Source organism: Podarcis filfolensis, assembly GCF_964270895.1.
Source record: "Podarcis filfolensis genome assembly, chromosome: 8".
Taxonomy (NCBI): Eukaryota; Metazoa; Chordata; class Lepidosauria; order Squamata; family Lacertidae; genus Podarcis; species Podarcis filfolensis.
In genome coordinates this window covers 21,678,894-21,693,440 of record NC_139611.1, presented here as the reverse complement: position 1 = coordinate 21,693,440, position 14,547 = coordinate 21,678,894, and the positions used below count along the sequence as shown (strand labels likewise).

At 44.2% G+C, this 14,547-nt stretch overlaps 1 protein-coding gene across 1 annotated transcript in view; it reads right to left on the bottom strand.

Moving 5' to 3' along the window:
• PLCH2 (phospholipase C eta 2) overlaps positions 1 to 14,547 on the bottom strand; it is a 118,737-nt gene that overhangs the window by 58,753 nt on the left and 45,437 nt on the right. Inside the window, exons 9-11 of the mRNA XM_083629049.1 lie at positions 13,138 to 13,309; positions 7,303 to 7,410; positions 394 to 552 (exon numbers count right to left, since the gene is read on the bottom strand). Coding sequence (XP_083485175.1) covers positions 394 to 552; positions 7,303 to 7,410; positions 13,138 to 13,309 — 439 coding nt within the window. The remainder of the gene's footprint in view (positions 1 to 393; positions 553 to 7,302; positions 7,411 to 13,137; positions 13,310 to 14,547) is intronic.

The following is a 14,547-nucleotide window of genomic DNA, read 5'->3' as shown; positions in this document are numbered from 1 at the left end:
GTATAGATGGAATATACTTGCTATATAAGGAGATGGAGACCTCGGCCTAACAGGGCCTTTGAATCTGCAAGCAAGGGGGATTAAAGGTGTCTGTTCATGTGTTTGTTTGATTGTTTGTTTTTTGTTCCTCAGGGAAACAGCCATTGCAAATGTGTTTGCAATGTGAAACAACTGGAATGGTCCTGAACCCGATTCTCTGCTTGTCTTTTGTAGCAAAGCAGATGAGGCAACAAACAAACCCAAGAGTACAATTTTTTTACCTTATAAAAATAATAAATATTTTAATATTTAATGTTGTATTGTTTTTAACACTTGATTGGAAGCCGCCCAGAGTGGCTGGGGAAACTCAGCCAGATGGGCGGGGTATAAATAATAAATTATTATTATTATTACCTTCTTGAAATCATGCTTGTTGCCAAGTTTCCCAGAGGGCGTCATGGTGGTCACTGTGAAATTATTTGGGTCTTCGCAGTCGCGGATTTTGGATTCCTTGATCAGAGAGTCCAGCTTCTTCTTTGCAATGTTCTCCACTCGCTTCCGATTGGTCGAGGCCTGCAGGTAAGAAAGGGGAGGCTGGGGGTTAAGGCTCACAGGAGAGCTGGACACTTGGATTCTAGCCCAAAGCCGACTAAAACGTTACAGAAACGTTAAATGAAAAGGAAACAGACTACGGCAAGCTCTACATTTGCTCAAAATAAACTACATGCCAAGACTGGATTGGTAGTCTCATGGGACATATCCGCACTACAAACAGATGCTGGTTTTACACAATCATTGCTTCCCCCAAAGAATCCTGGGAAATATTGTTTGGTCGAAGGTGCTGAGCACCCTCTGTTTGAGATCCCCAGCCCTCCTTCCCAGGGAATGACTGGTAACCCAGTTTGATTCTGCAGCATGGATATAGCCCCATGATTTCTACACTGGGCAGCAAAGTTATCATTCTATTCCTCTTTGCTAGAATGATAGAATTCTTCTTGATACCCAGGAGAGGTATTCTGAAGTGCCCTCAACAAGACAAATTCCTTTGGTGGAAAAGTGCATCAAATGTGTTGTCTGTGATCAAACAGAGTGATGTTGTTGAAAGGAAAAGCGAAAAGCACATATTTTTAAGAATACTTTGCAAAACTGAAAAGGAACCAAAAAAAAAAAAAAAAGGGTGGAGGGAGGAAACTACTGTTAGCAACAAGAACAACTTTGACAAGACATGCTTTGTTACCAAGCCACTAGCGTTCTTCTCGGAACAGAAGGAAAGCTTAGCAGACTCATCGTTGTGCAGTTTTTCCAAGGCTTAAATCACTTGCAAGGGAGCCAAATACTAGCCATTAAAGGTAGCTGGACCCATAGAGAGAAAAATTGTGATTGAGATAGAGGTGGCCAAGGGTACTCGATGTGGAATCTATCATAAGTCAATGGTACGTAGGTCATAATTCAGTGTAAAAGAGCAATATGCTGAACATATACACAGTGAAAAGCTTAGGGTTCCCCACCCCTTTAAAATGCAATCCCATGTATGCTTACCCAGAAGTAAGTCCTACTTCAATGGGGCTTCCTCACTAAAAAGCGTATTTGCAGACTATTTTTTAAACCATTTTAATATACAGTTAGGTGCGAGGCAAATCAGAAATTCAGCACCAAGTCCCTGTCAATCATCTCAGAATCTTTGCATTCACTGACCAGCTCAGGGCATCCTCAGTCCTCCATTGGTATTATGGAGCTGGCGATTCAGATCCAACTCAGAGCACCACAGCTATTCTTATTACAGTGGTACCTCGGGTTACAGACACTTCAGGTTACAGACTCCGCTAACCCAGAAATAGTACCTCAGGTTAAGATCTTTGCTTCAGGATCAGAACAGAAATCACACGGCGCAATGGGAGGCCCCATTAGCTAAAGTGGTAACTCAGGTTAAGAACAGTTTCAGGTTAAGAACAGAATTCCAGAACCCGAGGTACCACTGTATTTAGATAGCATCTCCAGAGCGATCAAAACACTCCACATGCACAATATTTGTTTTAGACAGGAAAGTGGCCCAAGTATGTCTCATCCAATATATTAACCACCACCTTGAGGATCCTTACGCAAAGACAACAGCTCTATCCATTTATGAGGAGGAGGTATTAGAAGGCTTGTGGGAACCCTTGAGGTTTGAAGTAGTACCAAAAATCTTTAGAAAAAGAATGTAAGAGAACACACATGTACATAAGCACCCTTCCCCCACTATAAAACAAACCCAGTCCAGTGAGGAATGAGGTTGTTCAATTGTCAGATGATGTTGAGAAATGGGGCGGTGAAAATGGGGAAGGGGAATGGAATGGGATCTTTAAAATGACATGGCTAGCTCAATGAACAGCAGCACTCCAACATTTGAGTTTTCTCTTAATACATGTAAGTGGGATCTGAAACAAACAGACTCCACTTAGATGTATTAAGAGCAAACTCAAATTATGAGATATGCTGGCTGTGTAGCCCAAACAGGGTTATTGAGAAACAAAAGGGATGCTCAGTATGCTTGGAGGAGCTCCAAACTTTCCAAAAGTACAGAAACTCTTTTTTTTGGGGGGGTGGAACAGCCAATAAAAACTGTGCATGCTCTGTGGTCACAGAATGATGAATGTCTGCTGGGACGGAGAATGGGATACCAAGCAGGGGAACAGAATGGAGTGTCCTGGATATGGGCAGAGCCAGCTGGCCGCAATATCAAACAGGGACACTCCACACAGCAACTTTCTTGCAGCAGGTCCCACATGTAATAAATAGAAACTTGTATTTTTGTCCACAAAGAGAGAGTGAGAGACAGAATCATATGGGGAATGCTTTGAGCTCTCAGAAAAAAAGTATCTTCTAAAAGCATAGTACTGTTATATATTCTGGTCTATTTCTGGAGCTTCTTTGTAGATTATGCATTAAAACTTTCCCCACGAAAACAGGGTTGGAAGCCACCCTGGGATCACTTTTCACTGCAGAATTCATTCAGAAATGTCATTCTCTTACTTTACTGATATCTGCCCAGCAGTGAGCCAGGCCCCCAAATTTCAGGCACAGTTTTCACTCTGCAAATAATAATAATAATAATAATAATAATAATAATAATAATAAAAAAAAAAAAAAACCCCACACACAAAAATGCCAAGAAAACCAAGTGAATCTTCCAAATGGAGTATATGCTTAAAAAGAAACAATGAAGAAAAACAGGCAATGTTAACTTACTGGGGTAAAATATAGAGTCTGATGTGGTGTTTTGAGCCCAAATCAACCCAGGCAAGGAATTCTAGTGCCCTTCTCCTGACACTACACACATGGCTTTGTTTTCGGACACTTTACAATCCTGAAACATGTGTGAATTGACTTTGGCTAGAAAAAATATACCATAAACTGTATTTATCAGTTTCATTTTACCCAGTGTTGATTTTCTACTACACTGGAAGTTGTGCAGGGTAGAAAACGACCTCATAAAACTGCCTGGTTTTCGGCTTCCTTGGAAGAGGGTTAAATGGCATATGATGCACAGTAGGAATATGTGTGCATCTTTCCTACCTGTTGGCTCTAACTTCCAAGCAACTTGCACCTTCAGAAGAACACAGCCTATGCTTTCTTAATTAGCCACCAAATGGGGATTAATGGTATCAAAATACCAGCTGTCAGTTTCCGTGCTTTCAAAGTGCCGTTCAAGAGCAGGGCCCGTCAAACGCATCTGGAAACCCAGATGTTGCTTGCAGAAAGTTTTGGTTTGTTTGCTTTTTTCTCCTTTTAAAGCAGATGAAACAAATTGAAAGCTAATGAAGACAAAGATGCAACACAAAGTGAAGGTCCCTGCTCCGACTTTTTTTAAAAATATAATTTAAACAAAATCAAAAGGAAACATTAATACAATACAGATGGGCCCCTTCAGAAGGAATGAAGATTTCTCCTCTCTTAGTTTCGCCTTCCCAACTTTCCTCCAAGACTTTTTCTTTTCTTTTTCTGTGGGGGGGGGGGGGGAAGGGGAGAAAGGAAAATGAAATTTCATCTCCTCTCCTCGCTAAAGGCTGGTGCTTGAGTGAAGCCCAGGAAGATTCGCAGCAGGCAAACGGCAACAGATTCAATTGGGTTAAGTATTGATTTTCTATAATGTTTGCGCAAGCTATTGAGAAAACAGACAAAATTACTTTCTACTCCCGTTGCTTCTAGGGCTTGAACCTCATGCTGGCATTTTTAGCCTAGTGAGCAACCTGGGAGGGGGTTCCTCACACAGTTGCAGCCTTGCAAGCCAGGCAAAGGGAGCTGTCCAGAAGGAGGAGGTCCTGATGCTAAGCAGTGGGGAAGCTCTCCAGAAGGCTCCTGTTCTAGGAGCAGGTCCGTCTTGGAGGCTCTTGTGTCACCAGTTTCCAGTCCGTAACTGGAACTTTAAGCCAAGGATGGAGAAGCTGTGGTCCTCCCGATGTTGCTCGACTGCAGCTCTTATGAGCCCAGCATGGCCAATAGTCAAGAATCATGGGGATTCTAGCCCAGCAACATTTAGATGGCCACAGGTCCCTTGCCCTGGTGCTGAAGTACTTGGCCTGGCTATGCCCACCCTTCCACATGCACCATAAGAACATAGGAATACCCTGCTAGATCACAGGTTGCAGCCTTTGATAGCTCTACCCTCCAGTCTTCTTTTAAAGCCATCCAAAAGTTGGTGGCTATTGCTGCTTCCTGGTCTGTGCGACTCCCACCATTTAACTATGCACTGCATGAAGAAGGACTTCCTTTCATCCATCTTGAACCTTCCATCGTTCATGGTCCTGATCATGTTTATGGCCAGGCTTCTTTCTTCCAGATTTGTATGACTTGGAACGCCTCCTGCAAGCACTTTGTACTGCCAAGAACAGTTATCAGTTCGTACAGGATGTGAGCCCATTGCTCAGATGTGTGGCTCGTATCCACCAGCAGCCATTTGTCCAAGTTTGTGGCCCCAGTCTTATGGAACTTCCTTCCACTATAGGTCAGCCAGCAACCCCTTCCCTGGCAAACATCTGGCATCTATTGAAAATGTTTCTTTTGATACCACCAGGCATTTTAAACTGAATTCTGATATTATAGTTTAAACTGATTTTTATTATCATTGTTATAAAGCCGCTTGTACACCACTTAGCAACCATTGTTATTAAGCAGTCTATTAATGGTTGGAATAAATAATATTTAAACAAAGTGCACCTGTGTGAGACAGAACGATGGCCTGAGTTTTAACCGGTCTCCGATCAGGAACAGGTGCGTGTTTTGTTTGGATTTAGCACAATTTGAGTTTCATAGTTTTGCTGAGCATTTTAATGTTCCAATGTGATAGGACCACAACACCACCACCCAGTATCTCTGTCACCCACCCCACCCCCGTTTCAGCACAACTGTGGTTTGGTAACGCAGCAATTTTCTACACTGCTTCAAAGCTAAGCAGGCTATAACTCTATGACCGACAATCTGCTTTTACCATACCTTCCACTTTGAAAGGGTGCAATGGGTCAGGAAAGAAAAGGAGACAAAAAGTCATCAGAGGGAACGTCAGACATCACAAAAGAACTGATAGCTGGGTTGACAAGGTCTAAAAGAAGCCCCCACCTCCAGTACAGCGCAGGTCTAAAAAGTTTGTCCTCCAAAGAAACACTCAGGAGAACCAAGAGGCAAAACTTTTCCTGGACTGTTATCACTGCACCTTTGAATAGCCCTCCCCCCACAAAAAAAACCAAAGAAATCCACCACATAGGAAAAACAGCATGTCAAGGAGACAGTAGAATGGAACCCTTTTTAAAATATCTGTGGCAAATTATTGTTTTTCTTCTGAAAAATGCAAGCATTCAAACAGGCAGTCCTTAACCTGCAACCTTTAGCAGTCCAGGAAATGCCTTTCTTTGTTATTCTGCTGAATGGATAAAGGTAAAAACAAGAGGAATGTAGCAATAAGAAGGTGAGGATAAGAGATAGCAAATCTGGAAGAAAAAAAACCAAGAGTAAAAGTACTACCAAAACTCCATCATTTTCTCCAATGCCGCCTGCTTCAAAAAACGGTATTCGATGATTTTACAAAAAAAAACAAAACACAAAAAAACCACATACCTGCCTGTTTAAGATCAGAATTAAAGTTATCTCCTATTAGCTCAAGCTCCACAAAGCAGGGAAACTGGAAGCTTAACAGGCCTGCCCAGTTACCAGCAATGGAAGCTGGGGAACACCACCAATTCTGCTGGCTCACAACTTAACCTCCATGCTCCTGCCCACACTTTTCTCCTTGGTCTTTCAGGCCCAAATCTATATAGCAAGCATAGGCAAACTCCAAATGTTTTGGGACTACAACTCCCATCATCCCTGACCACTGGTCCTGTTAGCTAGGGATGATGGGTGTTGTAGTCCCAAAACATTTGGAGTTTGCCTATGCCTGCTATATGGGAAAGATGGGGAGCCTGGGACCGTCAAAGATTCCCCACAATTGTCCTGGTTCTGTACTTCTTTTTGAAGCATCAGAGGCTTACCATATTGCTAGATCCTCCTGCTAAGATCATAACGCCTAAACACATGCAGGCTCTTTTCTGCTCTAGAAAAAAACCCCCGCCTGCCACAGTGTATTCCCGTCAAGCACATGCCATATGTTTTACCAGGCCCATGATCAAACCACTACACCACATTGCCTCTTTACTTTGGATAGGAGCACAGCGGTGGCACAGTGCAAAGTGGGCAGGTAGTATGGGCTAGTGGCTTGAGTGTTTGACTGGCTATGTGGTTCACAGGGATATATTGCCACAGTAAATCTCTTTCACCGTGATCTACAGCCGTGGATCACCATGAGAAAAAACTCTGGAAGAGAACACCACTTTCCTCCTAGCAAATCTTCTGGAGGGGGAGGCTGTGTGTGTGTGTGTGTGTGTGTGTGTGTGTGTGTGTTAAATCTGGGGTGATGTGTCTGTGAAGAGGGTTCTTGTGGGGTAAGATGTGTGGGGTGTTTCAGTAGGGCATGCCATTTATCCCTGTGGATAGCTCAGTCGGTAGAGCATGAGACTCTTGATCCCAGGGTCATGGGTTTGAGCAATAGTTTCCCTACATTTCAGGTGGTTGGACTAGATGACCCTCATGGTCCCTTCCAACTCTACAGTTCTATGATTTTAGGGGGTGAAGAACACCCCACCATAAAAGGGTGGGGTGTTCTTCACAGCTAACGAAGTACCCCACCCCAATTCCTACAGAAACACCTTTACTCAGTTTTAACACTGGTAAATGTTATTCATTAGATCAGTCCCAACTCCACTCTGCACCAACTTTTGCATTAAGGGCCCCCTTCTGCATTGCAATACTTACGTCTCCATTCATCAGTTTACAGTCATCTTCCATCTCATCGGCGCTGTCCTCATCAGACACTTCTCCTTCCTCTACATCTTCGCTAATGTTAGCTGGAAGTTTCTTCCCCTGGGAGGCAAAAGCATAATTAAGCTGCACAAACTAGAAATAAGAATCAATACAAAGCACTGTATTGATGGCATCTTAGCCAAGTGAGCATTAAAAAAAAAAAATCACAGAAAGATACATGCACAGATTCATTTCTTGCATTTTTATTCCATTTAAGGAGCTCAGGGTCCATTTAAGGAGCTCAGGGTAAGGGACGCGGGTGGCGCTGTGGGTTAAACCACAGAGCCTAGGACTTGCTGATCGAAAGGTCGGCGGTTCGAATCCCCGTGACGGGGTGAGCTCCCGTTGCTCAGTCCCAGCTCCTGCCCACCTAGCAGTTCGAAAGCACATCAAAGTGCAAGTAGATAAATAGGGACCGCTCTCCAGCGGGAAGGTAAACGGCGTTCCGTGTGCTGCGCTGGTGCTGGCTCGCCAGCTGCGGCTTCGTCACGCTGGCCATGTGACCTGGAAGCTGTCTTCAGACAAGCACCGGCTCCCGGCCTCTTGAGCGAGATGAGCGCACAACCCTAGAGTTGGTCACGACTGGACCTGTTAGTCAGGGGTACCTTTACCTTTTTTAAGGAGCTCAGGGTAGTACACTCAGATAAGTCCATCTCCCTTATTTCATCTTTACCACAACCCTGTCAAGTAAGCATGCCACAGTTTGGGCAGAACATAATTTATAGCTGCTCCATTTGGGCACCAAAAAAGCAACATCTTCTAATAATGTTTGTGTCATTTTGAAGAGCCAAAACTTCGACCAAGGCCCAGGTTGCTTTGATACCAATGCCTCAAAATGGAGGAGTCCAAAGCAGGCAGGGTAATATATATTTATTGACTGATAATCTTCACAGCCACCAAATCCTTTAAAAAAGGGCTGAACGACCTGAGGTGCTGGGTTATCCATTATGAGTGAAGAATCATCCCAGGTACTTATCAGAAGCTCCATCTAAATGAATCGCTTCAAAGATGGGAGAATTTCTTCAAGAGAGCTGCCATTGATCTCTCGCACTTGAAAATTCAATCGTCTATAAATGGCCACCGCCAGGAGCAGACTGGATGAAAATGCTTGGTGAAAGTTAACTGAACAATGTCAAGCTCTGTGTGGTATACACAGGGAGAATAGAGAGCACAGGTGCAGAATCTTGATGTCCTTGATGTCCCAACCAGCCCCAACCAGCATGCTAAGTGGGCTGAGATGACACACATGTTTCAGTCCAGCAATATCTGGTGGGCCACATATCCCACAGTCCTGTCCCTACCAGCCAAAGTGGCTGTGTTCTGCCTCCACTACCATAGGCAGCAAGCCTCTGAGTATATCCGTGCCTGGGAATCACAAGAGGGGAGAGTGCTGATGCACTCAGCTCCTACTTGCCGGCTTTCTATAGGCACTTGACTGGCCACTATAGGGACAGATGCTGCACTAGATGGGCCATTGGCCTGATCCAGCAGCCTTTTCTTATGTCCTTATGATGAAAATCCATTCCCAGTAATGTAAAAGTAAAGGTAAAGGACCGCTGGACGGTTAAGTCCAGTTGAAGGTGACTATGGGGTTGTGGTGCTCATCTCGCTTTCAGGCCGAGGGGACCAGCGTTTGTCCACAGACAACTTTCTGGGTCATAGGGCCAGCATGACTAAACCACTTCTGGAGCAACGGAACACCGTGACGGAAGCCAGAGTGCACAGAAATGCCATTTACCTTCCCGCTGGAGCGGTACCTATTTATCTACTTGCACTGGCATGCTTGCAAACTGCTAGGTTGGCAGGAGCTGGGACAGAGCAACGGGAGCTCACTCTGTCACGGGGATTCGAACCACCAACCTTCTGATCGGCAAGCCCAAGAGGCTCAGTGGTTTAAACCACGGCGCCACCCACGTCCTCCCAGTAAGAGTATGCACTGACCACAAGATTCATTTTAGACCTCAATTCGGCACTAAGGATAACAATCCGATTCTGTCTTGGGAGGCTGACCAATTTGATCCAGGACCAAATCTCAGTTAAAAGAAACTAAGTTGTGTGCCTCCCCATTCACTATGGGGTGGTGGTGTTATTACAGGCGTTGTTGTTGTTATTATTATTATTTACTACTACTACTACTACTGCTACTTAAAAAAAAAAAAAGCTCCAAGTTTTCTTATAAGAGCTATAAGTTTGAAGCAAGCTTGTTTTCTCCTGCTCTGGAGCATAGGACTCAAACCAATGGCTTCGAGTTACAAGAAAGGAGATTCCGACTAAACATCAGGAAAAACTTTCAGATAGTAAGAGCTGTTCAACAGTGGAAAAGTCTTCCTTGGGAGGTTGTGGACTCTCCTCCTTCCTTGGAGGCTTTTAAGCAGAGGGTGGGTGGCCATCGGTCATGCCTGCTTTAGCTGAATTGCCTGCATTGAAAAGGGTTGGGATGGATAACCCTTGGGGTCCCTTTCCAACACTACAATTCTATGATTCCTTTTGGCACAGTCGGATAACATCTTAAGTCATAATAGCCTCTCACAGTGGATAAAGGTAAAGGGACCCCTGACCATTAGGTCCAGTCGTGACCGACTCTGGGGTTGCGGCGCTCATCTCGCTTTATTGGCTGAGGGAGCCGACGTACAGCTTCTGGGTCATGTGGCCAGCATGACTAAGCCGCTTCTGGTGAACCAGAGCGGTGCACAGAAACGCCGTTTACCTTCCCGCCGGAGCGGTACCTATTTATCTACTTGCACTTTGAAGTGCTTTTGAACTGCTAGGTTGGCAGGAGCAGGGACCGAGCAACAAGAGCTCGGGATTCGAACCACCAACCTTCTAATTGGCAAGTCCTAGGCTCTGTGGTTTAACCCACAGTGCCACCTATGGATAAAGCCTGACAAATGACAGACAAACAGATCCATCAGGTTTGGGGCCATTACTTTTTTTTTTTTAAGACTCCAGGGCTGTAACCAGCAATGCTGACCCTCTGTTGCTGGTCGAATTTTTTTATATGGGCGTGGGGAGGTTCAATGGGAGGAGCTTCTATAATGTCTGTCAGCAATTGATTTTACAGTTGAGTGCCTGCTAAAAAAAGGTTTTGCCTGAAAATTAACCTGTGCTGTGAAATATTCAGGTTTGTCAAGTATTTTGATTTGAATGCTCCATATATATTTTTTGCTTTGGAAAAAAATAGATAACCATGACTAACAGGGCATAGTTAAGGCTATATAAAAAAGAGAAATTCTCCTCTGTTAGCATGACAGTGTCACTATGTGCTCAGAATGTCAGAGGGCTTATTAGCCTCTTATGCATGTATCTTGGGGCAACAATATGAATTCCATGTACATACCCACACTCTCCAAACCAGGGCTCTGCTAAGGTACAGTTCCCAAGATTTTATTTTGCAGGGAGGACTCACGACAGCTAGAACCTGCATAAGAACTTGTGTTGGCAGCAGAGTAGATGTGAAAAAGACCTGCGTCTGTACTTTGAGTCTTTGTTTCATACCTTAAAGGCCACAGCCTTCTATTTCAGGGCTAGCTTCTTCCAGGTAACATCACAGCTCATATCCGTCTCAAACAGCCCTCCCACAGTGATGCAAAGCATATAGTGTTTGATAGTTTAGAGACCTTTTGTTTTGCTTCTGCTCTGCATCTAAAAACGTCTTTGGCATTTGTGATGGGTTATTTGTTTTACAAATTTATAAACGGCTTCACAGCCAACGTGGTGTACAAGGAGATGAAATAGAAATATTACAACCTTCCCCAAAAGAATGAAAAAACATTCCTACATACTATAAACAATTCCTTGGAATGCACAATTAGTATTTCACAAATGACTGGGTCACAAAATGGGGTGGTGGGGATCAGTGATTGCCTAAACATCAGGATGCTGAGCACCAAATTTCAGCTTGTAATTGATTCCAGAGGGCTGGAGCTATGAGACTTAAAAGCCCACTTTCAAGTACAGGCTAAGTGCACCTCTGGGGCATGTGGTATGCTCAGGAAAACAATTGCTAGACACACAGATATGGGGTGAGGTGATCCCATAGGTAACCTCGACTTAAGTTGCTTAGGGTTTTAAATGCTAAAAGCAAAACCCTTGAACTGCACCCAACAGCATAGTGTTAGCTAGAGCAGCTCTCTCAATGGAGGTGCTATATGATATCAATGGGACATCCTTGTCAGCAACCTGGCTGCAGCCCTAAGTAAAATTTTAAACAACCTCTTTCTTATTAGGATGTCATACAACCCCCCCCCCCAAAAGCCCCAGTACCTTTGGATAACACTGAATGCCATCTTCATTTGCAAGCTCTTGCCCAGATACTATAATTTAATTTAGCTTGTAAACTTACTATAGTAAGCCTGAAGAGACGATGAGACTTATCATTATATCTAAGAGCTTTGGTGCAGAGTGGGTGGGGAATCAGCTGAGATTTATGGGAAGGCCAAATTGGTGCTACTGTTGAGAAGATTCCAGCTGAGTCCTAGTTACAGTAGACTAGTGTTCCCCACACCAGGAATGTTTTGGACTACAATTCCCATCACCCCAACTATTGGTGATGCTGGCTGGCTCTGGTGGGAGTTGTAGTCCAAGAAATCTGGGGAGCACCAGGTTGGGGACAGCAGCCGGAGACACCCTTCTGCCCAAAATAGTAAGGAGCTGCAGGAGTGCCTAGACTACCTCAAGCTTCACAAATCGAATTCACCTCTGCAATGAGGCTGCATTTTAATGTTGTATTTTAATCTTGTTTTTAAGTTGTATTTTAATCAATTGTTTTTATACCTGGTGTTAGTCGCCCTGAGCCCAGTCTTGGCTGGGGAGGGCAGGGTATAAATTATTTTTGTTATTATTTATTATTATTATTATTATTAATGGACAAAGTGAACATAGCTGCAAAACCAAATTGGCCCCCATTCTCAGGCACTGTGAACATTTGAGCCAACATTTAGCCTGGCCAATAGGCGAAGCTTTTTCCATTTGATATATTAACACACTGCCTCCTAAACCCCACCACCACCCCCCAAAAATCCAGAGGGTACTTCACTTGCTGCCCTCAAATGTCTATCAAAATGTCAGGCAGCTTGCAAAGAGAGTTAAACAATAACACCAACAACCTTTGCCACCACTCCAGGGGATATTCCATTCAACAACTTCACCAGCTAGCCGTAACAAAAGGAAGGAGGCAATGAGGACTGCTTGGCCGGCACGTAGGAGAGTAACGAGAGGGGAAGCTACCACGGCAGCACTTCGACTGGCTCTCCTGAGGCTAACTTCACAAGCTTCATGCTACATGCCATTAGAGTTTGATTGATGTTAGGAGGATTCCGGAGAGACACTGGCAGTTCAGGCACAGTCAACCATGGTTATTCATTTAGACACACACAAACCTTCGCTGGGTCTACACTGGCTGCAGCCACAGCAAAGAGGAGCGGCCGAAGCACACACTGTGAATCTTAAAATTCGGAATAGTCTCAGGCTGGAAGATGGCTTGATACTGAGGCTTCCATTCACACACAGACATTGGAAGAAATCTAAGCAAAAGTGTGTCTCTGTGTATATACATATAGTAATAGTCACATAGCCAGTGTTGCTTAAGAATTCTAAGAAACCAAAAAAATCAGCGCAGTTTTGAAAGGTTCAACCCACCACCTTGATTCAAAATGGCTTGTAATTGTATTCAAACCTGCTCCTCAGTCCCAGGAACCATAATGCAAAATGTGGTTATTTTATCTTAATATAGTGTATTAGCTGACAGACAAACCAATAGCTTCCCGAAATATATAGCAGACATCTTACCTTGACCAATATTTTCCCTTTCAGACTTTCTGGGGAAGGCAGTTTTGTGGGGTCTTCATTGCTCACGGAAGACAGGTCCAGTTTGTCCCCCAGGATTTCAATAAGATACTGGGCCATCTTCTTCTGCTGCCCCACGCTGCAGTGGTTCTCGATTGACAAAATGACAGGGTACCTTTGGAGGAGGAGAGCAAACCCACACAAGGAGAAAATGGTTCAGTTGCACACCCAAGGTTGTTTTTTCTGTAATCACTTGCTGTTCTGCAGATGCACAGCCACATTTCTGGTTCCAGCCCCAAAATGCCAAACACAAGAGAGTTCTCGGTTTGCACCAGTGAGTATTCTGACAATGGTGGTCACTCAATCCAGGGAAAGCCAATGTGATACACTCTGGATATTGTTGGGTTACAGCTCCCATCCATCCCACAATAGCCAGTGGTCAGGGATGATGAGAGTTGGAAGTCAAACAGCATCTAGAGAGCACCATGTTGACTATCCCTGGCTTAGTAGGTCAGAATGTCATGTTTTCTTTTATATAAAAGCCACTTCCAAGCTTCTGTTCAATGACAAGGTTTCAAATACCTATTGGCTGGCCACTGTGGGAACGGGATGCTGGACCAGATGGTGCCATTGGTAAGATTTAACAGGAATTTTCTTGTGTTGTTTGGTCATTTCCTGCTTTTAATGGAGGAGACATGGATGTAGAGTAAAATCCAATATGATTGAGAGAAGGCAGTGTGCCTGGGCACAGAACAGAGACACGCATACTGCCTCTACCCAAAACTGAGTCCCAACCAGTGGAGGCTGGTACGTTAGGAAGAATGGGGCATTGCTCCACCAAACTGTCTGCCTCCATACCTATAAGCAGTCCAGGGGGTGGCACTGCCTGTCAGCTTCCTCCTCTACAGTCTCGGTGTTGCTTCTTATGGAACTCAGCAGGGAGGAGGAATTGACTGTGGCGCCACCTACTGCTGGGCTCCTTGCCTTCCAACCTACCAGTCCGAATGGCCAAGCTGGATAAAAGGCAAACGGAAGCCTCCTCTGTGCAGTGTACCCTAGCAGTCATCTCCCTGGGTACCCATCTTACCTCCTATGAGTTAAAAGAGTCAGTACTACTGGATAATGGATCACATAAACAAAGCAAGCAACAGGTTCCTTTTACTTCCAGTGCCCATCATTATCTCCAAACCTGAGCCAGTTTATTGTATGCAGCTTGTTGGCAGGCTCTGAGACCACCCTGAATATCCCTTAATTATCACATTTATGATAGCAGCAAGCCTTGTGGCTTGTCTTCCTCCGCTCTCCTGTTTTGCTTAAATGTAAAAACAAAAAAAAGTCAAAAAATGCTCTTGCAAATAAAGGACTCTCAGAGTATTCAGAGGCGATAAAAACCTGAGATAGCATCTCATAAAT